The sequence below is a fragment of the Clupea harengus genome, chromosome 11, assembly GCF_900700415.2.
Source record: "Clupea harengus chromosome 11, Ch_v2.0.2, whole genome shotgun sequence".
In the NCBI taxonomy this organism is placed as follows: Eukaryota; Metazoa; Chordata; class Actinopteri; order Clupeiformes; family Clupeidae; genus Clupea; species Clupea harengus.
Window position 1 is genome coordinate 11172934 of NC_045162.1, and position 27619 is coordinate 11200552.

The window sequence follows — 27619 nt, forward strand, 5'->3', positions numbered from 1 at the left end:
TTTCAGTTGCAAATGTCTTTATTGGCCATAGAGTTCATCATGACAGCATTGTCTCATTGGAACAGAGGTGTGTATGGGTTTTTAGTTGCTCTTCATGACACCCTTAATCCAGCGGTTGTAACGGCACACGCGGGTGTAGACACCGGGTTTGTCCCTCAAAGCACACTCATTTGGTCCCCAGGAGACCACACCCTGCAGCTGGCCACCGCACACCAGAGGTCCGCCAGAGTCACCCTGTATGGAATTAACACGTAGACGCACACGCAACACAGACAGACACACGCACACACAAATAAGTAATTCAGCTGCTTCAGTAGGCTTTCAGTTCTCTTCTCAATTTAGATTTTGCTTTTCACTTTCTGTCAGCTTTTCTCTGTACTTGTACAGTCTTAAATATGTAAAAAGCATAAGAAACTGGTCACTATAATGTTGCACATCACAGAGACAGCCTAGCTTTAAAGTGAGTGCTTGGGGTTATCTATGATTATGATGACATGGAGGGGTCATCAATGACTATGATATCATGATTCCATGGGATTCCATCTGTGATTATGATATGCTTTCAGTGGTGATCTATTATTTTGACATCATGATTACAGGGCAGATCTCTAGTTAAGATGTCATGCTTGGGGTTATCTATGATTATGATGTCATAATTCCAGGGGGCATTGGTGATTATGACATGGCTCTGACCTTGCAGCTGTCGGCTCCTCCTTGCATGAAGCCAGAGCAGACCATGTTCTTAGTCATGAGGCAGCGATAGGCCCTCTTGCAGGTGGGATCATCGATGATGGGTTGTGTAAGGCACTGCAGGCGGTCAGGAAAGATCGCTGATAGACAGAATACACTCATGTTTGTAGGCTATGTCACAGAATTCAAGTTTGCTATGTAGGAGTCATTCAGAATGTGCCCTTATTCTGAAGAAGTCCTGCAAAAAAACACATAAGAGTGCACAAAGATACGGAGACGGAGGAGTAACTATACATACTACTTACTACTTTTGCCGTCGGTGGCGCCCCATCCGGACACCATGCATTCCTCATTGGGAATGGGACATTTGCTGGGCAGGGCCACAGTCTTGACATAGCTGTTGAGTGTAGCCGGGCGGCTCAGCTTGATGAGCATGATGTCGTTGTCCAGGTTGTTGCGATTGTAGTTGGGGTGCTTGATGATCTTGGCGGAGTCGATTAACTGTTCGGTGCCCTCGTTGGAGGAGAGGCTGTGCTCACCAAGGCGGACCTGGATGCGACTTCAGAGGGGAGTGAACAGCTGGGCTTAGTTATGAGTTAAGAGTTAGCATGAGCTAATGCTAATGCAGGCTTTCAATCAGAATGACAACTGTAACAGAGTAAAGGCTATGGAGAGTTTGCACATGCTAATGCTAGCCAGGCTTTCAGTCAGAGTAACCACTGTAGCCACTGAAAACTCTAACAGAGTAAGCGTTAATTATGGAGCTGTTTACTTGGAAAAATATTATATAAGGTACAATGACTGTGCGTATTGTGCGTGGGAAAATATACAATGTACTGCAGTTTCAACCCCGTGCTAATGCTAATTGTAGAGAGATCACCAGTCGCCTGGGAGATCCTCATTTCTTACCCCAGTTTTAATGCATCTGTTATCAGTGTTTTCCTGTTATTTGGTTTGAACAGTCATCCAACCAAATTCACACACCTACACAGATAGCAGCAGATGGAGGAAAGGCTTCAGACAGTCTGCTGGATCGGTGTGTCTGATCAGCACCAGATCTGTTCCAGAATTATAAGCAGGTGTATGTTTTCTCTTGTGCAATTTGTGGTGGATTCAGACACCACATTTTAAAATTTTTGGTGAATTCGGACACCATGTTTTAGATATCTGCTTGGTGAATTCAAACATCACACTTTAGATTTCTGCTTGGTGAATTCAAACACCATGCTTTAGATTTCTGCTTGGTGAATTCAGACACCATGTTTTAGATATCTGCTTGGTGAATTCAGACACCATGTTTTAGATTTCTGCTTGGTTAATTCAGACACCATGCTATAGATTTGCGCTTGGTGGATTTAGACACCCTTGTGAGGTGGATCCTATTTTCAGAGAGGAGGTTAGGACTCACCGTGTGTAGCAGTGGGCAGCAGACACAACCCACTGGCTGGAGATGAGGGAGCCACCGCAGAAGTGTCGGCCTGCATTCAGGGACGCCTGGTAGGGCACGGAGTGCCTGCGGCACTCATGACCTCCCACCACTTCCACATCAGCCCCTACAGCGGCCCAACGACAACAACAACAACAACAACATATGTATTAAAGATAGAAGCGTTTTACTGCAACAAACAAGTATAGATGCAAGAAGGTATCAAGAGAAAAAGAGCCTCACACCAAAAGTGGAGATAAATCAAAATGCTAGTGTGCAATTACAACCCAGATTACAGCTGATTGTGTAATAATTACATTTGTGCCTGATTGATCCAGGCTAGATCTCTCCCAGTGTTGGCTATTAAGTGTGTAAGTTCATTCAAATTAAATCAATTAAATGTTACTTATTTGCATAGTACCATTAACAATGAACATAGTCTGAAAGCACTTGATTTAATCCCCTAGGTCACACAGATGACTGTGATGAAGAGGGAAACCTCCTAAGGCAAAGGGCATGTATTAAGTAGATCTGTAATAGAATCTACTTACAAAGCCATCTCCCTCTGAACAGGCAGTGAACCAGGGTCAACTGTTTGGAAGGCAGCAATGCTAACCATTGTACCAGCAACACCTCCTACCTAACAGTACCTAGCTTAAACTATGAAAACGTTCATATAACCCCTTATGTGCTGTTTCACTGCAGTTTACTCACATGCCGCTCCGAGCAATGCCAACAAAATCAGGGTCTTCATGTTCTCGCTGGTCTGCAAGCTGCTTGCTGTGAGACATGGACATCTTCTATCCTTTTTATAACTCCTACCTGCTGTAAAAAAAGGAAGTGTATTTGTGTTTGAGGCAGCAATCTGTCCTTGTAAGGAAACAAAGTTTCTTTTGTCGGTGATGCAGTAATCTGTCTTTGTAAGAAAAAGGACGTTTATTTTGTGGTTGATGCAGCAATCTGTCTTTACTCCAGAAAAGTGCAGTAACGAAGCACTTGGAACTTACGTCGGATTCGGCGGTGCAGATCTGAACAACAAGCATCTCCAACTCTATCCATATATACTGTTTAAGACATCTCTTAGGCTTTAAATGTAAATGAGCTAGGCTTCAAATGCAAACAGGTCTAGGAACCTTTTGATGTTCTGTATGATAATCAGGTTTCTCTGACTGAGATGGTTCTCAATGGCCTACTCCATTCCCATACTATGATTAATTGCATTCACTGACACCTCAGTTTGCTTCCTGACCCCAGGTGTCTGAGCAAATCCAGTGTGGGGACCTTTCCTTTGTTACCATGATAAGATTATCATTTTGGATATTATGCTGGCCAACTTTTGGTGGTCACAGCAGCAGCAGCAACTTGATCATGAATCTCATGTTCACTCACAGGATATACTGTAATTTCTTACAGTCCCCTCTTAATGCTATGAACCAGGGGTCTTCAACCTTTTTCAGCCCAAGGACCCCTTGGCTGAGAGAGACACTGAGCAGGGACCCCCACCCCCGCCGCCCCAAATTTAGGCCTGATATTCATATATTTTATCTGGAACTAAGTATCAGACACACACACACACACACACAAACACAAACACACTCCCCTACACGTGTTTGAACATAATGATACATAATTTGTAACACACAACTCGTTTCAATTTATTCTGTTTATAATTTTATGATTTTTTTTCTCCCTTACAGTTAGCCATTACTCTGTATTCAATGAGGGGGGGACAAAGAATTGAGTAGCTTGAGAAGCTTAAGTATGGATGAAATATCTCATGATCTAGTGAGAGGCCTGACGTTTGACAATTCATCACTCATGTCTTTGGCAACAAGATTCTCCCTATGAAGCATTCAGTGCGTCACACATGGCTCTTACACCGTCTGTGCACATCGCGACACATTTTGGCCAGGGTATATCACGTTCACGGAAAAAATTGTCGATCACTTTGAAAGTCTCTGAACTCTTCTGTACGTCCATGCAGCTGCTTACAGAATATAAATTCCTCCTGCATCTCATTTTGGTAGACAACCACACAAACGCTAAAAACAGAGGGTCTTTGACATGTCTGTGGATTCATCTAATTGTAGTGCAAAATAATCTGCTTTCGGGAGTTTCGCGACTAGTTGTGCCCTCACATCAGCTGCCAATTCATCAATTGAAAGGGGGAAAAAAGCAAAGGGATGCTTTTCATTTTTTTTCACGTACTCCTCCTTCCCAAACGTTGTTTTTCACATATTACTAGCTGCTGGCAATATTAAACTTTCCGCAATTATGTATGGCGTTTTGGTCTGAGCGACACGTAATGCAACTTGATAAGAGGGTTTTAAAGCTAGCTCGCCAACTGTGGCTGATTGTCTGCTGGCCCTCAAAAGATTTTAAACGGGAAATATTAAATGTTTGTTTCTTTCAAGTGAGCATGGGTTGTCTCTAAGTCTACGTGTCGTTGCAGCTTTGATGGCTTCATACTTTCGTTTGATAGCACGGGAGAGCAAACCACGCACACTGGTAGTTTGTCACCATCGGTCTCTTTGTAGGTGAAGCCAAACTTCAGATAATTATTTGAATATTTACGTGTTTTCTACAGTTTGCGTTTTTGGGTATTAAGGCATGTTGGCATCCTCTGAAGGTAGATCATCTGAACCGCCATCAGTGCTGTATGACGTGGAGCTTTTGTTCCGAGAAATTACAAAACTTTTAAATTGTATGGTTATGGCAGGTAACGTGTTTTGGCACCAGATAGCTAAATGTAGCTAAAAGTGCATATGTTGCCATGGTAATCAAATGATCACGTGAAGATTCATGGGTAGCCTATGTATTATTTTATAAACGAATAGAAAGCAATTGTTACGATCTGTTTATGTTTATGTAGCCTATTGGACGTTTTTAATTTTTGGAAGAGGGAAAAATGCTTCAGATGAAATAATTTGGCGGACCCCCTGCAGTACCTCCGCGGACCCCCTGGGGGTCGCGGACCCCCGGTTGAAGACCCCTGCTGTGAACCATACATAGCATCACATTCTCAGTCACACCTTTCATAAAGGTGCCCAGTGGTGGTGATGTGCTGCTTTAGGTTGCTCCCTCTGCGGCCATTAGGGAGTCTTACCCATCATTAGACTCATCACCATCATGCACACTGGTCATCTCCCAGTCTCAATAGGTAAGTTATCATAGGGTCATTCTGTAATTTGATACTATAATATAAAAAATGTCTCAGGTTTGGGAGAAGCATTTGAGAACCACCACAACCAAGGCATCTCACATCCAAAACACATCTAAATACAAATGTGAAAGAGTATGCTGTTCTTGCCGAATTCCTTATGAAATCAACCTGCATCTAACAATCTCCCCATCTGATCATAAATCAAACTACGTACATAATGATCATAATAAAACTTAATAAAACCATAATGAACATAATCAGACATCATGATCAACAAAACACATGTTCCCATAGTGTAAAAAGGTTTAAACGAAACACATGTTCCTATAGTGTAGTGGTAAACATTTTACATTGGCATCTTGCTACCAATTTGCCAAGTTCCTGATCTCACTGGTAAAAGCAAAAAACCCTTTAATCCTCAAATTTTGTGTAAAATTGTTTTACTGTCCTGCTTTTGTACAGCGATACTCGCCTTCTGCGAGCTGTTACATTTACATTTAGTCATTTAGCAGACGCTTTTATCCAAAGCGACTTACAATGTATACACATTTTACATTTACACTGATGGCACACTGCACATCAGGAGCTAAGTGTCTTGCTCAAGGACGCTTCGACAGGGAATTGAACTAGCAACCTTCTGATTACTAAACGACTTCTTTACCTCCTGTACCACTGTCGCCCCGAGCGACATAGTGGCAAATATGCATCTATGATCATCACTTCTGATATAGTTCAGTTAAGTCCTTGAATTTTGTTTGGTGGAAACATGAAAGTCCAGTTCATGTAGTGTTGTCACTGATAATAAAAATAGACATGACTAAAATCATCATGTAATTCCGTCGCTTTGGACAAAAGCGTCTGCTAAATGACTAAATGTAAATGTAAATGTAAATGTATTTCCCACACATATGGCATAAATCATGTGATATTCTTCTGGACCTATATCTTGGTTTATGATGTTGATATCCAAAAGATTGCACCACATGCCTACCAGCATACCTAGCTGTTAACAGTCTCAATCTGGTAGTGCCATCATTAACATCTGAGTTTACACTCATGTTCTCTGGCTTACACTCAGCAATTGGCTCGCCTCTCCCTCTCCCTGTGAGGGGGCTGCTCACACCACCACCAACAAACTCTCTGTTATCCAGCCAACTTATTTTAATACTATGCCACAATTAGTCGAGCTGACCGCACGTCTTCGGGTCGTATTAAACACAATGTCACACTTGCCTATACGTCCGATACATCGGCTTGTGAAAAATGCCACTGTCCGTCGGGCACAACCACAAAACTTCAGAGTTTTTCATTTTTATTTTTACTTACCTGGGCCACACTTCAGGCACAAACCACACTACTTTGGGTTATCAACAACTCATTTCAGTTACTTTAAAAACGTTTCACGGCCTGGGCCTCTTTAGTTTCAGCTCCTTTAGAAACTTATTTCAACACAATTCTGTCACCTCACTACTTCGGGCTGATTCAGTTAATTAATCGTTAACAAAATTGCACAGAGCTGACCCACAGCCAAACACCTCCTGTTTATTAATGGGAAAAAAGAAGAAGCAGATGATCTCTATCTGTAAACCTCCTTTCTCAGTCGTTTTAAACGTGCAGGTCTCCTGAAACAGAATAATAGTAGAATCCTTTTTTTTTTAAATTGCAGGATGGGTGGCTTGCCAATTGTAAGAAAAAGGAAGTGTCTTTGTGTTTGATGAAGCAATCTGTCTTTGTAAGAAAAACGACGTTTATTTTGTGGTTGATGCAGCAATCTGTCTTTACTCCAGAAAAGTGCAGTAACGAAGCACTTGGAAGTTACGTCAGATTCAGCGGTGCAGATCTGAACAACAAGCATCTCCAACTCTAGCCATATATACTGTTTAAGACATCTCTTAGGCTTTTAATGAAAATGAGCTAGGCTTCAAATGCAAACAGCTCTAGGAACCTTTTGCTGTTCTGTATGATAATCAGGTTTCTCTGACTGAGATGGTTCTCAATGGCCTACTCCATTCCCATACTATGATTAATTGCATTCACTGACACCTCAGTTTGCTTCCTGACCCCAGGTGTCTGAGCAAATCCAGTGTGGGGACCTTTCCTTTGTTACCATGATAAGATTATCATTTTGGATATTATGCTGGCCAACTTTTGGTGGTCACAGCAGCAGCAGCAACTTGATCATGAATCTCATGTTCACTCACAGGATATACTGTAATTTCTTACAGTCCCCTCTTAATGCTATGAACCATACAGTACATAGCATCACATTCTCAGTCACACCTTTCATAGAGGTGCCCAGTGGTGGTGATGTGCTGCTTTAGGTTGCTCCCTCTGCGGCCATTAGGGAGTCTTACCCATCATTAGACTCATCACCATCATGCACACTGGTCATCTCCCAGTCTCAATAGGTAAGTTATCATAGGGTCATTCTGTAATTTGATACTATAATATAAAAAATGTCTCAGGTTTGGGAGAAGCATTTGAGAACCACCACAACCAAGGCATCTCACGTCCAAAACACATCTAAATACAAATGTGAAAGAGTATGCTGTTCTTGCCGAATTCCTTATGAAATCAACCTGCATCTAACAATCTCCCCATCTGATCATAAATCAAACTACGTACATAATGATCATAATAAAACTTAATAAAACCATAATGAACATAATCAGACATCATGATCAACAAAACACATGTTCCCATAGTGTAAAAAGGTTTAAACGAAACACATGTTCCTATAGTGTAGTGGTAAACATTTTACATTGGCATCTTGCTACCAATTTGCCAAGTTCCTGATCTCACTGGTAAAAGCAAAAAACCCTTTAATCCTCAAATTTTGTGTAAAATTGTTTTACTGTCCTGCTTTTGTACAGCGATACTCGCCTTCTGCGAGCTGTGAGTGGCAAATATGCATCTATGATCATCACTTCTGATATAGTTCAGTTAAGTCCTTGAATTTTGTGTGGTGGAAACATGAAAGTCCAGTTCATGTAGTGTTGTCACTCATAATAAAAATAGACATGACTAAAATCATCATGTAATTCTCATCCAATCATCATATTATTGCTACAAGTAATGATATGATTACCACAAAGGAGCAGGACTTGAGTTTAGCGGTAGTCATACATTTCTTCCTTGCGCCCCACCAGAGACGGTTGTTCTGGGGGCATGCATTGTATGCTGTGGGTGAATTCATTCCATTTCGGATCTCCCTGTACCTTGACTGGAGCGTGAGCAGGTGACAATACTTGGTGGGGTTTCTCACACTTCAAGGTATGTTCCCCATCACGTGGCTCTGGTTGTCTCCTCACCACTGGAGCTATCTATACTGCTCTCGTCATTTCTGCACAGTATTGACTCTCAACTGGCTTAGCATTCACCTTATGTTCATGCTCCAAGAGGTCACATGCATCATTGCAAATATTCAGGTTGTGAATATTCTGGGAACAAATATCCCCCCAAACCTACAGCTCTTCCCCAGCTAAAGCATCGCTTGTAGCTTCCATTGACTCTGGTTCTGTGTGTGTTCTGACCTCTGACCCCAATGGTTCCTCAGTTTCCTGTGCCTTCACTATTATCCCATCACAGTCATCTGGCACTGCCCATTCAATATGACACAGCCCACTCTCAACTGGGGATTTTCCATCTGGCACCAAACCTAGACCATCTTTGTCAATAGTGACACACATATCACCTTTGTCAAGCCGCTGACTCTCAGCTGTCGTAAAAGACTGTAATGAGGGCAGATTTAGTTTCCCGGAACCTCAGACATAAGGGCTTGTTTCTGCCTATTATTCAATTTCAAAAATGTACAGAACATGCTTTCATCATCACCACACTCCTTGTCATTCCATATGTTATGGTTAGATTGGGGAGCATGTCTGCCTCTGCCCTGAGACCTGCATTCCTTTGCCCAATTACCATACCATAACTCTCCCTTGTACGTCGCTTTGGACAAAAGCGTCTGCTAAATGACTAAATTTAAATGTAAATGTAAATGTAAATGTATTTCCCACACATATGGCATAAAGCATGTGATATTCTTCTGGACCTATATCTTGGTTTATGATGTTGATATCCAAAAGATTGCACCACATGCCTACCAGCATACCTAGCTGTTAACAGTCTCAATCTGGTAGTGCCATCATTAACATCTGAGTCTACACTCATGTTCTCTGGCTTACACTCAGCAATTGGCTCGCCTCTCCCTCTCCCTGTGAGGGGGCTGCTCACACCACCACCAACAAACTCTCTGTTATCCAGCCAACTGTTTTAATACTATGCCACAATTAGTCGAGCTGACCGCACGTCTTCGGGTCATATTAAAGACAATGTCACACTTGCCTATACGTCCGATACATCGGCTTATGAAAAATGCCACTGTCCGTCGGGCACAACCACAAAACTTCAGAGTTTTTTATTTTTATTTTTACTTACCTCGGCCAAACTTCAGGCACAAACCACACTACTTTGGGCTATCAACAACTCGTTTCAGTTACTTTAAAAACGTTTCACGGCCTGGGCCTCTTTTGTTTCAGCTCCTTTAGAAACTTATTTCAACACAATTCTGTCACCTCACTACTTCGGGCTGATTCAGTTAATTAATCGTTAACGAAATTGCACAGAGCTGACCCACAGCCAAACACCTCCTGCTTATTAATGGAACAAAGAGAAGAAGCAGATGATCCCTATCTGTAAACCTCCTTTCTCGGTCGTTTTAAACGTGCATGTGACGAACCCTTTTTGGGCTCCACAGCTCTGTCTGTTTTGTCCACTAACGAATGTGTGTATTTGAGTGCATGCGTGTGTTGCTGTGTTAAGTCTCTGTCTTCCAGGTGCCGGTGATTTAACCACCTGGGTGGGCGTGTCCCTCCCCTATAAAGATCCGGCACTTCCTGCATTCGAGGAGAGAAGAGAACACACGGATTGTAGCTTTATTTGATGAACTTTGGAAATTAAACTGTTGCGTTTGGACGAACTTGGTGTACTTTTGGTTTCTTGTAGCAAGCCTAAGAGCCGGCTTGTGACAATGTCTCCTGAAAGAATAATAGTAGAATACTTTTTTTTAGAAATTGCAGGATGGGTGGCTTGCCAATTGTAAGAAAAAGGAAGTGTCTCTGTGTTTGATGAAGCAATCTGTCTTTGTAAGAAAAAAAAAGTTTCTATGGTTGATGCAGCAATCTGTGTGGTCTGGGAACCTTTTTGCTGTTCTGTAAGATAATCCGGTTTTCTTTTCTTTGTTACCATGATAAGATTATCATTTTGGATATCATGCTGGCCAACTTTTGGTGGTCACAGCAGCTGCTTGATCATGAATCTCATGTTCACTCACAGGATATACTGTAATTCCTTACACTGCCCACAACCACCTCAAGTTTTATCATTACAGTGGGAAAGCTGCAGGTGTCTCGGGAACCTTCACCTTATCCCAGAAGGAAAGTTCAGGTTAACTAATCCACTGCACATGGCAGTATGTTGTTCAAGCTTTTAGTTAAATGTACTAATGTTATGTGATCTGATGGAGATCATTTCCGAACACTGTTAATGACTTAAGACTATAATAAAGTGCCTTGTATTATTAATTACCTTAAATGAATCATGTACTTATGTAAGCAGGAACATGGCTTTTCTGTGTTTCTGCGTGTGTGTAACTTAGAATATTAGGTGCCACTTAGTCTGCATTTGTACCAGAAGTGATAAGAAGGTTCGAACTGTGCTTCTTCCGACTTTGCAAAACTTCCATCCTTGCCTCGGACATCAGAAATCCACCACGTGGTTTTCCCTGCTGAACGCTCAACTTCTGTCTATATAAACCTTGTGCAATGTGTTTATCATTGCTTCACTTTCATACTTGTTTTGTGAGTGAGCCCAATTGCAATTGTTGTTTGTCTAATAAATATACTTATATGCAGCTCCGGAGTCCTAAGGTAACTAGGGTGAATTTTCACCTATCAGATCCATGACTATAGAGTTTATAGGGTTACAGTTAGGGTTGGGGTGTGTAGAAGAAAATCCTCTTAAAGGTCTCAAGACTTGAGTGAGTGTAGCAATTTGACCACCAACCCCCCCCCCCCCCACACACACACACACACACACACACACACACACACACGTTACAGCCTAAAAGCAAGCAGCTGACCCCCTGGCTACAGCCAGTGGCCCGTAGATGTTTTAACTACAGTGTTTATGGCAATAAATAGATTAAAAACATTTAACATGCAGACCTTTTGCAATTATATGATTGTAGTGTATCCACTGTTTGCTGTGAGCTGTTAGTGTGCCTTTAACCCCTGAAAGTGAGCAACTGTCCCCCACACTCCCCCTTGTGCTCCCAACTGTCATCTCAATAAATTGGTCACGTATTGACCTTTTGACTGTGACTCTTCTTTGGTGCTTTACCACTGGTTGATCAGAGAGAAGCTGGTGTTACACAAGATTAGCTTTTCTGTCAGTTAAATGCAGAATGGCTCGAATAGGAAAAACCCCAAAGACATAAAAAAAGATTGTTTACAGTCTTTCACATTGCAAAATGATATAAAACGTGTTGTTTCACTTTAGATGTCTACCAATTTCCACCAACTTTCATGTCTGAGGTTCAAAAATACATTAAAAACAAACAAAATGTCTTGGACAAACATGAGGTCAGGGTGCCTTAATTGCCTTCCCTATGGAACATCTGTTGCATCACCATGTAGTATCAAGGTAAAACTGGCTCACACCAAAACACCACAGCACCTGTCGAACAGAGCAAGAGGATTTTCTTCTTCACACCGCAACCCTAACTGTAACCCTATTAACTCTATAGTCATGGATCACATTTAACAACATTTAACTAAAAGCTTGAACAACATACTGCCATGTGCAGTGGATTAGTTAACCTGAACTTTCCTTCTGGGATAAGGTGAAGGTTCCCGAGACACCTGCAGCTTTCCCACTGTAATGATAAAACTTGAGGTGGCTGTGGGCAGTGTAAGGAATTACAGTATATCCTGTGAGTGAACATGAGATTCATGATCAAGCAGCTGCTGTGACCACCAAAAGTTGGCCAGCATAATATCCAAAATGATAATCTTATCATGGTAACAAAGAAAAGAAAACCGGATTATCTTACAGAACAGCAAAAAGGTTCCCAGACCACAGATTGCTGCATCAACCATAGAAACCTTTTTTTCTTACAAAGACAGATTGCTGCATCAACCACATAAGAAACTTCCTTTTTCTTACAAAGACAGATTGCTTCATCAAACACAAAGACACTTCCTTTTTCTTACAATTGGCAAGCCACCCATCCTGCAATGTCTAAAAAAAAGTATTCTACTATTATTCTGTTTCAGGAGACCTGCACGTTTAAAACGACAGAGAAAGGAGGTTTACAGATAGGGATCATCTGCTTCTTCTCTTTGTTCCATTAATAAGCAGGAGGTGTTTGGCTGTGGGTCAGCTCTGTGCAATTTTGTGGTGTGAGCAGCCCCCTCACAGGGAGAGGGAGAGGCGAGCCAATTGCTGAGTGTAAGCCAGAGAACATGAGTGTAGACTCAGATGTTAATGATGGCACTACCAGATTGAGACTGATAACAGCTAGGTATGCTGGTAGGCATGTGGTGCAATCTTTTGAATATCAACATCATAAACCAAGATATAGGTCCAGAAGAATATCACATGATTTATGCCATATGTGTGGGAAATACATTTACATTTACATTTAGTCATTTAGCAGACGCTTTTGTCCAAAGCGACGTACAAGGGAGAGTTATGGTATGGTAATTGGGCAAAGGAATGCAGGTCTCAGGGCAGAGGCAGACATGCTCCCCAATCTAACCATAACATATGGAATGACAAGGAGTGTGGTGATGATGAAAGCATGTTCTGTACATTTTTGAAATTGAATAATAGGCAGAAACAAGCCCTTATGTCTGAGGTTCCGGGAAACTAAATCTGCCCTCATTACAGTCTTTTACGACAGCTGAGAGTCAGCGGCTTGACAAAGGTGATATGTGTGTGACTATTGACAAAGATGGTCTAGGTTTGGTGCCAGATGGAAAATCCCCAGTTGAGAGTTGGCTGTGTCATATTGAGTGGGCAGTGCCAGATGACTGTGACGGGATAATAGTGAAGGCACAGGAAACTGAGGAACCATTGGGGTCAGAGGTCAGAACACACACAGAACCAGAGTCAATGGAAGCTACAAGCGATGCTATAGCTGGGGAAGTTGTGGAGAGAGCTGTAGGTTTGGGGGGATATTTGTTCCCAGAATATTCACAACCTGAATATTTGCAATGATGAATGCGACCTCCTGGAGCATGAACATAAGGTGAATGCTAAGCCAGTTGAGAGTCAATACTGTACAGAAATGACGAGAGCAGTTTGGATGTGAGATGCCTTGGTTGTGGTGGTTCTCAAATGCTTCTCCCAAACCTGAGACATTTTTTGTATTATAGTATCAAATTACAGAATGACCCCATGATAACTTACCTATTGAGAATGGGAGATGACCAGTGTGCATGATGGTGATGAGTCTAATGATGGGTAAGACTCCCTAAAGGCCGCAGAGGGAGCAACCTGAAGCAACACATCACCGCCACTGGGCACCTCTATGAAAGGTGTGACTGAGAATGTGATGCTATGTATGGTTCATAGCATTAAGAGGGTACTGTAAGAAATTACAGCATATCCTGTGAGTGAACATGAGATTAATGATCAAGCTGCTGCTGCTTCTGTGACCACCAAAAATTGGCCAGCATAATATTCAAAATGATAATCTTATCATGGTAACAAAGGAAAGGTCCCCACACTGGATTTGCTCAGACACCTGGGGTCAGGAAGCAAACTGAGGTGTCAGTGACTGCAATTAATCATAGTATGGGAATGGAGTAGGCCATTGAGAACCATCTCAGTCAGAGAAACCTGATTATCATACAGAACAGCAAAAGTTTCCTAGAGCTGTTTGCATTTGAAGCCTAGCTCATTTTCATTAAAAGCCTAAGAGGTGTCTTAAACAGTATACTGTATATGGCTAGAGTTGGAGATGCTTGTTGTTCAGATCTGCACCGCTGAATCAGAATCAGAATCAGAATCAGAATCAGAAAGGTTTTTACTGCCAAGTAGGTTTTTACCTACGAGGAATTTTTTGTGGTACGTTGGTGAAAACAATAAACATACACAATAAACAATACACATATTAAGTTACAGCAGGAGTGTGCAAAAAAGGGATTAGAGTCCGTGTTGGGGGGCGGGGGTCCCGGGCCTTGTTGATGAGGCCAACCGCAGAAGGGAAGAAGCTGCTCAGGTGGCGTGAGGTTTTGGTCCTGATGGACCGCAGCCTTCTGCCGGGGTAGTGGCACAAGGAGTTTGTGTCCAGGGTGGGAGGGATCAGCCATAATCTTCCCTGCACGCCTCAGGGTCCTGGATGCATTCAAATCCTGGAGAGATGGCAAATTGAAGCCAATCACCTTCTCCGCAGAACGAATGACAAAAATCCGACGTAAGTTCCAAGTGCTTCGTTACTGCACTTTTCTGGAGTAAAGACAGATTGCTGCATCAACCACAAAATAAACGTCCTTTTTCTTACAAAGACAGATTGCTGCATCAACCACATAGGAAACTTCATTTTTCTTACAAAGAAAGATTGCTTCATCAAACACAAAGACACCTCCTTTTTCTTACAATTGGCAAGCCACCCATCCTGCAATTTAAAAAAAAAAGTATTCTACTATGATTCTGTTTCAGGAGACCTGCACGTTTAAAACGACCGAGAAAGGAGGTTTACAGATAGGGATCTTCCATGTATAGTGTCTACTTGCTATAGTGATCTTCCGTGTATAGTGTCTACTTGCTATAGTGCTTGACGGGCCTCCTGGTCTTTTTGACTTTGCATGTGTGCAGTAACATGTGTGACACTAATATGTGTGTAGGCTGGATTAACTACACTGACACTTGTCTTGTGGAAAGGGCTTTCCTTTAGGATGGGTAGGGGAATGCGTTGAGGAGGTGCATTTTATGCATATTGAATGTCAACAGACTCTTACTCCTTCTGCTGTTAACAGCTCCTCAAACAACAATAGGAGCATACATTCTATTAATTGTTTATAAATGTTTATTTTAATTGTTATAATTAACCAACCAGAGGTACCAGTAACTGTGATATATGATCATTCATTATAATGTACTTCCATTAAAACCTATAACTATGACTGGTTATAGTTTGATTTGCTATGGACAGCTGGGTCAGCCCACGTAATTCTGCACCTTGGTGTAATAGCCCTTGTCGTTTCCATGACAATCACCCCCCTTTAAAACGATGCCTTTCAGAGTGTTCCTATTGGTCTTAATTGTGTGCAGGGGGTAAGGTAGATGGTGTGCAGTTAATTTTGTTCATTTTGTTTGGTTGTTGGGTAATTCTGTGGCTTTTTGATGCATGTGATAATGTAACTATTATGCATGGTGATTTGTACAGTTTGAGTCTATATCTTTTGAGTTTGTTTTAGTCCCAGCCAGAGCAGCCGACCTGTACAGAGATTTGTACGCCATCTACGGCTCTTAAGTGGCTCAGCCAGCAGTCAGCCTAGATAACGAAGATCAGCAGTAGAAGTACTATTTTAACTTTATCTTGGTATAAATCTTAATAAAGAACAATGTTTTTAATCTATTTATTGCCATAAACACTGTAGTTAAAACATCTACGGGCCACTGGCAGTAGCCAGGGGGTCAGCTGCTTGCTTTTAGGCTGTAACGTGTGTGTGTGTGTGTGTGTGTGTGTGTGTGGGGGGGGGGGGGGGGGTTGGTGGTCAAATTGCTACACTCACTCAAGTCTTGAGACCTTTTGCAATTATATGATTGTAGTGTATCCACTGTTTGCTGTGAGCTGTTAGTGTGCCTTTAACCCCTGAAAGTGAGCAACTGTCCCCCGCACTCCCCCTTGTGCTCCCAACTGTCATCTCAATAAATTGGTCACGTATTGACCTTTTGACTGTGACTCTTCTTTGGTGCTTTACCACTGGTTGATCAGAGAGAAGCTGGTGTTACACAAGATTAGCTTTTCTGTCAGTTAAATACAGAATGGCTCGAATAGGAAAAACCCCAAAGACATAAAAAAAGATTGTTTACAGTCTTTCACTTTGCAAAATGATATAAAACGTGTTTTTTCACTTTAGATGTTCACCAATTTCCACTAACTTGAATGTCTGAGGTTCAAAAATACATTCAAAACAAACAAAATGTCTTTGACAAACATGAGGTCAGGCTGCCTTATTTGCCTTCCCTATGGAACATCTGTTGCACCATGTAGTATCAAGGTAAAACTGGCTCACACCAAGACACCACAGCACCTGTCGAACAGAGCAAGAGGATTTTCTTCTACACACCCCAACCCTAACTGTAACCCTATTAACTCTATAGTCATGGATCACATAACATTAGTACATTTAACTAAAAGCTTGAACAACATACTGCCATGTGCAGTGGATTAGTTAACCTGAACTTTCCTTCTGGGATAAGGTGAAGGTTCCCGAGACACCTGCAGCTTTGCCACTGTAATGATAAAACTTGAAGTGGTTGTGGGCATTGTAAGGAATTACAGTATATCCTGTGAGTGAACATGAGATTCATGATCAAGCAGCTGCTGTGACCACCAAAAGTTGGCCAGCATAATATCCAAAATGATAATCTTATTATGGTAGAAAAGAAAACCTGATTATCATACAGAACAGCAAAAAGGTTCCCAGACCACACAGATTGCTGCATCAACCACATAAGAAACGTCGTTTTTCTTACAAAGACAGATTGCTTCATCAAACACAAAGACACTTCCTTTTTCTTACAATTGGCAAGCCACCCATCCCGCAATTTCTAAAAAAAAGTATTCTACTATTATTCTTTCAGGAGACCTGCACGTTTAAAACAACCGAGAAAGGAGGTTTACAGATAGGGATCATCTGCTTCTTCTCTTTGTTCCATTAATAAGCAGGAGGTGTTTGGCTGTGGGTCAGCTCTGTGCAATTTCGTTAACGATTAATTAACTAAATCAGCCCGAAGTAGTGAGGTGACAGAATTGTGTTGAAATAAGTTTAGAAAGGAGCTGAAACAAAAGAGGCCCAGGCCGTGAAATGTTTTTAAAGTAACTGAAACGAGTTGTTGATAGCCCAAAGTAGTGTGGTTTGTGCCTGAAGTGTGGCCCAGGTAAGTAAGAATAAAAATAAAAAACTCTGAAGTTTTGTGGTTGTGCCCGACGGACAGTGGCATTTTTCATAAGCCGATGTATCAGACGTATAGGCAAGTGTGACATTGTGTTTAATACGACCCGAAGACGCGCGGTCAGCTCGACTAATTGTGGCATAGTATTAAAATAAGTTGGCTGGATAACAGAGAGTTTGTTGGTGGTGGTGTGAGCAGCCCCCTCACAGGGAGAGGGACAGGCGAGCCAATTGCTGAGTGTAAGCCAGAGAACATGAGTGTAAACTCAGATGTTAATGATGGCACTACCAGATTGAGACGGTTAACAGCTAGGTATGCTGGTAGGCATGTGGTGCAATCTTTTGGATATCAACATCATAAACCAAGATATAGGTCTAGAAGTAGTTCACATGATTTATGCCATATGTGTGGGAAATACATTTACATTTACATTTAGTCATTTAGCAGACGCTTTTGTCCAAAGCGACATACAAGGGAGAGTTATGGTATGGTAATTGGGCAAAGGAATGCAGGTCTCAGGGCAGAGGCAGACATGCTCCCCAATCTAACCATAACATATGGAATGACAAGGAGTGTGGTGATGATGAAAGCATGTTCTGTACATTTTTGAAATTGAATAATAGGCAGAAACAAGCCCTTATGTCTGAGGTTCCGGGAAACTAAATCTGCCCTCATTACAGTCTTTTACGACAGCTGAGAGTCAGCGGCTTGACAAAGGTGATATGTGTGTGACTATTGACAAAGATGGTCTAGGTTTGGTGCCTGATGGAAAATCCCCAGTTGAGAGTGGGCTGTGTCATATTGAGTGGGCAGTGCCTGATGACTGTGATGGGATAATAGTGAAGGCACAGGAAACTGAGGAACCATTAGGGTCAGAGGTCAGAACACACACAAAACCAGAGTCAATGGAAGCTACAAGCGATGCTTTAGCTGAGGAAGTTGTGGAGAGAGCTGTAGGTTTGGGGGGATATTTGTTCCCAGAATATTCACAACCTGAATATTTGCAATGATGTATGTGACCTCTTGGAGCATGAACATAAGGTGAATGCTAAGCCAGTTGAGAGTCAATACTGTACAGAAATGACGAGAGCAGTATAGATAGCTCCAGTGGTGAGGAGACAACCAGAGCCACGTGATGGGGAACATACCTTGAAGTGTGAGAAACCCCACCAAGTATTGTCACCTGCTCACGCTCCAGTCAAGGTACAGGGAGATCCGAAATGGAATGAATTCACCCACAGCATACAATGCATGCCCCCAGAACAACCGTCTCTGGTGGGGCGCAAGGAAGAAACGTATGACTACGGCTAAACTCAAGTCCTGCTCCTTTGTGGTAATCATATCATTACTTTTAGCAATAATATGATGATTGGATGGGAATTACATGATTTTAGTCATGTCTATTTTTATTATCGGTGACAACACTACATGAACTGGACTTTCATGTTTCCACCACACAAAATTCAACGGGAGATTTATATTTTTTCTATGGCAATGCTTTCCTTTATAGACAATAGCTTTTGATTGACGTCGGCGTTTTAATTGCAGCGGGACAATTAAAAAAAAACCTTTAGTTTAGTTTAGTTAGGGCTGTGTACTGTCCTCGCGTTTTGCACGTCCAGTGTGTTGAGTCCGTTAAACAGTCAGCCAAACTTGATTTCACGAGCCAGGTAGGCAAGGCAAGGCAATTTTATTTATATAGCACAATTCATACACCGTGGTAATTCAATGTGCTTCACATACATGCACAACAATGTGCTTCACATAAATAAAAATAAATAAAAAATAAAAATAAAAAGCACCTTGCTCCTTTATTGATGTCAGGTGAAAACTTATGAGTGAAACAATAATACACAAGAAACGGAAAATACTTAAAAGGTATCTTAACTAAACACATGTGGAAGTGGTGGGAGGTCATGAGTGCCGCAGGCACTCCGTGCCCTACCAGGCGTCCCTGAATGCAGGCCAACACTTCTGCGGTGGCTCCCTCATCTCCAGCCAGTGGGTTGTGTCTGCTGCCCACTGCTACACACGGTGAGTCCTAACCTCCTCTCTGAAAATAGGATCCACCTCACAAGGGTGTCTAAATCCACCAAGCGCAAATCTATAGCATGGTGTCTGAATTAACCAAGCAGAAATCTAACACATGGTGTCTGAATTCACCAAGCAGAAATCTAAAGTATGGTGTTTGAATTCACCAAGCATAAATCTAAAGTTAGGGTGACCAGACGTCCTCTTTTGCCCGGACATGTCCTCTTTTCGAGACCTAAAAAAATGCATCCGGCAGGGATTCCAAAATTGTCCGGGATTTTGCCTCGTCGGGTATCGTCTGTTACAGTTGTCATTCTGATTGAAAGCCTGCATTATAGCATTAGCTCATGCTAACTCTTAACTCATAACTAAGCCCAGCTGTTCACTCCCCTCTGAAGTCGCATCCAGGTGCGCCTTGGTGAGCACAGCCTCTCCTCCAACGAGGGCACCGAACAGTTAATCGACTCCGCCAAGATCATCAAGCACCCCAACTACAATCCCAACAACCTGGACAACGACATCATGCTCATCAAGCTGAGCCGCCCGGCTACACTCAACCGCTATGTCAAGACTGTTGCCCTGCCCAGCAGATGTCCCATTCCCAACGAGCAATGCATGGTGTCCGGATGGGGCGCCACCGACGGCAAAAGTAGTAAGTAGTATGTATAGTTACTCCTCCGTCTCCGTATCTTTGTGCACTCTTGTGTTTTTTTTGCCGTACTTCTTCAGAATATTCTGAATGACTCCTACATACCAAACTTGTTCTGTGACATAGCCTACAAACATGAGTGTTTTCTGTCTATCAGCGATCTTTCCTGACCGCCTGCAGTGCCTTACACAACCCATCATCGATGATCGCACCTGCAAGATGGCCTATCGTGACAGCATGACTAAGAACATGGTCTGCTCTGGCTTCATGCAAGGAGGAGCTGACAGCTGCAAGGTCAGAGCCATGTCATAATCACCAATGCCCCCTGGAATTATGACATCATAATCATAGATAACCCCAAGCATGACATCATAACTCGAGATCTGCCCTGTAATCATGATGTCAAAATAATAGATCACCACTGAATGCATATCATAATCACAGATGGAATCCCATGGAATCATGATATCATAGTCATTGATGACCCCTCCATGTCATCATAATCATAGATAACCCCAAGCACTCACTTTAAAGCTAGGCTGTCTCCGTCATGTGCAACATTATAGTGACCAGTTTCTCATGCTTTTTACATATTTAAGACTGTACAAGTACAGAGAAAAGCTGACAGAAAGTGAAAAGCAAAATCTAAATTGAGAAGAGAACTGAAAGCCTACTGAAGCAGCTGAATTACTTATTTGTGTGTGCGTGTGTCTGTCTGTGTTGCGTGTGCGTCTACGTGTTAATTCCATACAGGGTGACTCTGGCGGACCTCTGGTGTGCGGTGGCCAGCTGCAGGGTGTGGTCTCCTGGGGACCCAATGAGTGTGCTTTGAGGGACAAACCCGGTGTCTACGCCCGCGTGTGCCGTTACAACCGCTGGATCAAGGGTGTCATGAAGAGCAACTAAAAACCCATACACACCTCTGTTCCAATGAGACAATGCTGTCATGATGAACTCTATGGCCAATAAAGACATTTGCAACTGAAATATGGCTTTCACAGAGACCTCATTTAATGCACACACACATACATGAACAAACCATCAGAAATGCTGTGACATCTCATTCAGGTCTTAGCTGGTAGCACAATCTTCATGACAAGATTTTGAGATATTTTTTATTGACTACTGGTGTTTTTGCAGGTAATAAATTAGTATTGCTTCATTTTGTATACTTAAAACCATAGCACTTGTAGGCAGTAGAGTAGAGTATAGTAGGCAATGAACTGAACTCTTCCTCAGTGAGAACAGAACTCAGTGGCTGTGATATTTTCCATGATTAGCTAGTTCCTCTACACGCTAAATTCTGCACCAGTTGCTTCACACATGCACATCTGAATTGAGGAGTAGGTAGAGAGGGCTAGTTCCATGATCCTTCCCCTTTGGGAGATGTCACTGTTTTTTGATTGCAGCTGCAACCTGTGGTCATACAGGCACAGAAATCAAATCTTAACACATACAGTAAATACCTTTTTTTCTAAGAAGGTACACTGAAATGATACTGAAATACTGCATACATTGAATTACAATGACAAAAGCCAGAACAATATGCCTGGCCCTCCATCGAAAATCAACGCAGTTTAACCACTCATTTGGCTATGATGTAATTTGAAAGTGTAAGTGCATCCTAAAATGTCTTTTTTGAGCTGTAAACTTAATTATCTCATTGAACGGTGATCAATGCTGGAGCTCCCTTCCCTATACCCGTTATGGACACAGAGGACCTCTGTCATCGCCATAGCAGCTTTCCTCACCTTCCATGCCTGCACAGAGCATGTTCTCTGTTAAAATGAAGCCGTGGCTGGCTCTATTCTTTTGAGTGTCTTTGCATTTTGCGTTGTCATGTTCCTGTACATGTCCAGATAGTAACAATCTACGTGTATTTGATCCTAACCCTGGTCATGATGTTTCATGCAGTTTAGCATAATGGATACTTAAAAGATCAGCAGAATCATTAACAGAGTGTAATGCCATGGTCATTGCAATAGACAAGCATGTCAGATAAAGACAGTGGCTTAGGGCTGAAGTAAACCTCAAAATGTCTTTGCACAACACGGATGTCTGCAGTTGTGTCTGTGAAGTATACTAGTTTTGCTGACAATAATTGCAGACTATATGTATGGACCAACATAATCAGTTTATCTAAACACATTACAACCATTTAAATCTGAAACACATTGTCTTGTCCAGTTCAGTCACGGAGAGTTCCAGCCAGTGACATTCCAGTCACCCCTGACATCGGTAGATCTATTGTGGCGAAGATAAGAATGGGCTCGAGACGATGAATGGTGTAGCTGACCCTGATGGATCAGCTGCCAAGATATGGCCGTAGGTGATGGACATTTAAATTGCATAGATTAATTAATCATTTTTATTTATGAGTTTGTGATCTCATTTGTTGGTGTGCAAAGTTAATGTCCATTTGCTGGTGGATTTAATGAATTTGTGCGTTAGTCTGGTGACCCTTTGTGTCACGTGACCTTACCTGGTTATATGACCTGGAAGGGCTCTGGCACATCGGACTCGAAAGACTGAGAGAACACGCACTAATTATGTTCCCAATCAATCTACTGCTGGTTTCCAGGCGAACACGGTAATGCGTTTACATATCTGTACTATGTTTTAAATGGAATATGTATATTTGTTTGTGATTGCTATGTGTACAATTTGGGTTTGTTTGGTTTGTTGATTGTTTGTTCGTTTGTTTGTTTGTCTGACTAGTTTTCACGGTGTTCCCGACAATAAATAAGAAAGAGTTGGACATCAGTATGAAGCGTGGAGTCATGTTTATGAGTTAAAACCAGCGGGTAGTTACAAATGGTTTTAGAACTCAAGTCATACTCGTACAAAGATTAACACTAAATACACAGGATTATATTCACAACATCTATAACACATAAACACGGTTGACACTTCAGTTATATGTACAAAACACATCAATACAGAACAGGAACAATTCTACATCAACCACACACACAACAATGGGACATACACAACAGATAGCACTGTGGCTAAGCTAACAGCTGCGGTGTAGTACTCCCACAATACACCGCGGCATAACAACAACACCAGTCCGTGTAGCAGAATCCGAGCTACGCTACACTATATTTAGGATTGCAAAATGGCACATAAACACATTAAAACTACATAAGTCATATAGGCTATATTATTTTATTTGCCTGTTGTCGAATTCATGCAAAATGCATTTCAAGTCACGTAATTGCCAGTTTTTGCTTGGCGTCTACAGAGTATGGCTTATAATTTCTGCTTTCATGACAACGTGAAAATATTTTGAAACGCTCCGTCACTGACTGAACTGAACTGAACTGAACAACAGTCACATTGTGCACAGTAAACCAGCAAAGAAAGCCTGGGGCAGGGGTCTCAAACTCAAATGAATCTGTTGGCTTGCCTATCACAATACTGTAGATACCACTTTTGAGTGTTGTACGTCGCTTTGGACAAAAGCGTCTGCTAAATGTAAATGTAATGACTGTACATTTACCGTGTGTGATCAGAGGTACAATGGTTAGTGTTGTTGAATAACAAGTAGCTGACCTGAGTTTTAAGTCTGGGCAATGCAAGACGCTCTTTGGATAAAGGTGTTTGTTATAGTAGAATTTTTGGATCTCTTTTTATTGATAGCCCATGACATATACTGTAGTAATAGTGGGATAATATCTTCATTGACAACTACATATATTTTTCCTTTCAAAGCAAATGCTGTACTGCACCACTTTTGTATAGTTGGTAACAAGGCTGCAAACAAACAAAACAAAGCAGAAAACTGAATAAAGTTTCAGCAAAAAGTATTGAATTATTTCATTTTATAAAATAAATGTATTTATAATAAATATTAATTAATAAGAGTATAATGTAATTTGTTTGCCAAAATACAACATCCTTCCATCTAGTGATCTTAAATTAATAGTTTACTTATATACTGATCATTGATGGAGCACCGTGTGTTGTTATTCCTCGGAGCGACTTTCATGACAAACCAGCATGCTCAATTGCGTCACACAGTCGCTCAAATATATTTACATTTACATTTACATTTAGTCATTTAGCAGACGCTTTTGTCCAAAGCGACGTACAAGGGAGAGAACAGTCAAGCTAAGAGCAATAAAAAAGCATGGTGTAACAATAAATACTACTTTACATGAGAATTAGAAAAACAACAACCTAGAAAAGAGGAAAAAGAAGTGCAGGAATGTAACTGCTGAAGTGCAAGTTAAGCGCTAGTCAGGTGCCAGTTAGGAGGGGAGGTGCTCTCTGAAGAGTTGGGTCTTCAAAAGCTTCTTGAAGGTAGAGAGGGACGCCCCTGCTCTGGTAATACTAGGCAGTTCGTTCCACCAACGTGGAACTATAAATGAAAATAGTCTGGATTGCCGTGCTTGCACGGACGGCAGTGCCAAACGACGCTCACTAGACGAGCGCAGCGTCCTGGGTGTAACATTTGCCCTTACAAGAGCATTTAGGTAGGTGGGAGCAGAACCAGTAAGCACTCTGTAGGCAAGCATAAGTGACTTGAACTTAATGCGAGCAGCTACTGGCAGCCAGTGGAGCTCGATGAGTAGCGGGGTGACGTGTGCCCTTTTCGGTTGGTTGAACACCAGACGCGCCGCCGCGTTCTGGATCATCTGTAGTGGTTTCACCACGCAAGCCGGCAGGCCCGTTAGGAGGGCGTTGCAGTAGTCAAGGCGGGAGCTCACCAAGGTTTGCACCAGCAGCTGGGTGGCATACTGGGTTAGGTACGGCCTGATTTTGCGGATGTTGTATAGCGCAAAGCGGCACGACCTGGAGACAGAGGCGATGTGGGCCGTGAAGGTCAGTTGGTCATCAATAATGACCCCGAGGTTTCTTGCTGTTTTGGATGGAGCAAGAGATAAAGAGTCAGTATTGATCTTGATGTTGTGGTGGATGACCTGTTTGGCTGGGAAGACCATCAGTTCCGTTTTGGCCAGGTTCAGCTGAAGGTGGTGATTTTTCATCCATGTGGATATATCAGCGAGACAGTCCGAAATCCGCGTCGAGACCGTGGTGTCCTCAGGAGGGAAAGACAGAAACAGTTGAGTATCATCGGCATAACAGTGGTAGGAAAAACCATGCGAGCGGATGATAGGGCCCAACGAGGTGGTGTAAATGGCAAAGAGAAGTGGTCCCATCACCGAGCCTTGGGGCACCCCAGTGGTGAGGCGGTGAGGTACAGACAGCTGACCTTGCCATGACACGTTGAACGAGCGCCCAGTGAGGTAGGATTCAAACCAGGAGTGCGCATTGCCAGAAATGCCCATACTTGACAGTATGGACAGAAGGATGCGGTGGTTGACTGTATCAAACGCAGCTGATAAGTCAAGCAGGACGAGAGCCGAGGATTGAGCTGCTGCTCTAGCTGTTTTTAAGGCCTCCATTACAGACAACAGGGCTGTTTCGGTGGAGTGACCGCTTTTGAAGCCAGACTGGTTCGGATCGAGGAGATTGTTCTTTGACAGGAACTCGGTGACCTGTTTGGAAGCTGCCCTCTCAATGGTTTTAGATAGGAGCGTGAGAAGTGAGACCGGTCGATAGTTTTCCACCTGAGTGGGATCGAGAGACGGCTTCTTGAGCAGCGGCGTTACCCGAGCCACTTTGAAAAGAGAAGGAAATGTTCCAGAATTAAATGAAGCATTAATCACCTGTGTTATTGCCGGTAAGACGGCAGGCGATATGGCTTGAAGGATGTTGGATGGGATGGGGTCCAGCGGGCATGTAGTTGGACGGCTACCTGTTAGGATTTGAATATATGAATATATCCTAACTTGTGGTACGACGGTAATTCCTCTGTCACTTCAAACTGGTTGTTCACACCGCGGAAATAAATCGCGAGCTGAGCATTGTCATTTATGTCAGGACTCTCGTCCAGAGCAACAGAAAACGCACTGAAACGTTTGCCTTTGACACACAGCTATATGTAGCGAACGGGACCTACGTCCGCTTAGTAGGGGTAATTAACACTTCCCTGAACGGCTGGAGATAAAAGGATCTGAGCCCCTAACCCCCAGGCCTACTAGTCTCAAGCCTAACCTGCCCTAAGTGAAACGAATATAATAGTTTAGGCTTTAGGATTTGTACATGTCACAGTGATGACCTAAAGGATAAAATACAAGCATAAGTTTCTGTATGTGCAACTTACCCTGTATTTCCCCTAACGCCCCTACTTCAGAGAAGATCCAAGAACTTCACCGTATAAGCAATAGTTAAACAGTTGAAAATGAGTGATTATTTATTATACTAAATCAATTGAAATATTAAAACAAATACAAAGTACATGGAAATATTGCTGGTTACTCAAAAATCACCTTTCACAGTTCACCCTTCACAGTAGTAATTCAAACATGTTACCACTAATGTTGGCCAACATACTAACCCTGTCAATTAACAAAAGTTTCGGTCCAGGCAGAGTGATCTCTCTCCGTCGCATCCGCGACTAAAGCAATGATTTCTCTCCACTATAGCTTGCTGTTAAATAACACAAAGTCAGGTTACTTTACCTCAAGTCTTCCCTTCAGTTTGCACTCGGTCGCTGGAACTCTGGAGCAGTCTCTGGATGGCAGGGAACTGTCGACCTCAGCGGCGGCAAGGATCAAAGGGCAGCAAACACAAACCAACGCGATTCTAACTTCTTCCTCTGGCCGGTGCACTGCGCCTCGCTAATGTCTTAACGGCTACACACTCCAAAGGCAAAAAGGCAATCACTAAGTGTCGCTAACTTAAACCTATATTCAGTATTAAACTTATTTGTTCACTCTTCCAAATCTGCAGAGTCAGGAAGCTGCACTCACGTTCTCCACGTTCACCGGTCTCTCACTACTTCCTGTTTAGTCTCACCTGCATTCCAACCTGCTGATTGGCTAGTGACTACACGTATAGGAAATTAGTTTAACAGATAAAGAGGAAAACAATATATGGATATCTCGTATCTGTTACATATATTTATTTTCCGATAATGACCGGCGGACTATACATTTCCCAGTGTTGTACACAGTGCTGTAGTGCTAAAATTAGAGGTGGGTAAACTATGAATTTTGTGATCAGACAGACCTCGACCTGATGCAACACGACGCGAAGCAACGCAACACACCAACACACCTTGCTCTCACAACGGTGGCGGTGTTGAATTTTGCCATGATTATGGTCTTGTATTCTTCATAAGCGTTCATGTTCATCTCCTGCTGGCTAGCGGAGAAAAAAATAGCAATTTTCTTTGAGTTTAGAACCATTATAGCGCTAGAAAATCATTGTTTTGGTGATCGACCTTTCCTGCCTTTTGAAGTAGGACGTGCACGCGAAAATGCCCCGGTAAATTTAGCCTGGTTGAAATTAACCACATGATTTGGATGCGGATCAGCCGTTAACGAACCGATATTTGCTGTTCTCAATCAGCTCGCTAATCTTAACGGGCTAAAAGGCCAATTGATTAACTTAGCTTCAA

At 42.3% G+C, this 27619-nt stretch overlaps 2 protein-coding genes across 4 annotated transcripts; one reads left to right on the forward strand and one right to left on the reverse strand.

Moving 5' to 3' along the window:
* On the reverse strand, positions 1 to 27242 carry LOC105912998 (trypsin-3-like). 3 transcript variants are annotated; one of them, XM_012842011.3, is made up of 6 exons: positions 26679 to 27242; positions 2831 to 2938; positions 2099 to 2243; positions 996 to 1249; positions 694 to 830; positions 1 to 234 (listed from the first exon to the last, which is right to left on the reverse strand). In XM_012842011.3, exons 2-6 carry the CDS (start codon positions 2868 to 2870, stop codon positions 82 to 84), a joined length of 729 nt encoding a protein of 242 aa, XP_012697465.2. In that variant the 5' UTR covers positions 2871 to 2938; positions 26679 to 27242; the 3' UTR covers positions 1 to 81. The 3 variants fall into 3 exon arrangements, with proteins under 3 accessions (XP_012697465.2, XP_031432892.1, XP_031432891.1); XM_031577032.2 differs by having other exon boundaries at positions 2831 to 2941; XM_031577031.2 differs by lacking the exon at positions 26679 to 27242 and adding an exon at positions 9717 to 10302 and having other exon boundaries at positions 2831 to 2941.
* On the forward strand, positions 14745 to 21054 carry LOC105912967 (trypsin-3-like). The gene is made up of 5 exons (XM_031576114.2): positions 14745 to 14760; positions 19373 to 19502; positions 19898 to 20151; positions 20306 to 20442; positions 20902 to 21054. Exons 1-5 carry the CDS (start codon positions 14745 to 14747, stop codon positions 21052 to 21054), a joined length of 690 nt encoding a protein of 229 aa, XP_031431974.1.
* Positions 27243 to 27619: the final 377 nt, after the last annotated feature.

What these genes read in the sequence shown, in the direction of transcription:
- LOC105912998 (XM_012842011.3), bottom strand. Translation starts at nt 2,870, where the DNA reads ATGAAGACCCTGATTTTGTTGGCATTGCTCGGAGCGGCAT. An exon ending in GCTGCCCACTGCTACACACG is followed by an intron (nt 1,250 to 2,098) that starts GTGAGTCCTAAC and finishes TCCCCTCTGAAG; the next exon opens with TCGCATCCAGGTCCGCCTTG. An exon ending in GAGGAGCCGACAGCTGCAAG is followed by an intron (nt 235 to 693) that starts GTCAGAGCCATG and finishes AATTCCATACAG; the next exon opens with GGTGACTCTGGCGGACCTCT.
- LOC105912967 (XM_031576114.2), top strand. An exon ending in GCTGCCCACTGCTACACACG is followed by an intron (nt 19,503 to 19,897) that starts GTGAGTCCTAAC and finishes TCCCCTCTGAAG; the next exon opens with TCGCATCCAGGTGCGCCTTG. An exon ending in CGCCACCGACGGCAAAAGTA is followed by an intron (nt 20,152 to 20,305) that starts GTAAGTAGTATG and finishes TCTGTCTATCAG; the next exon opens with CGATCTTTCCTGACCGCCTG.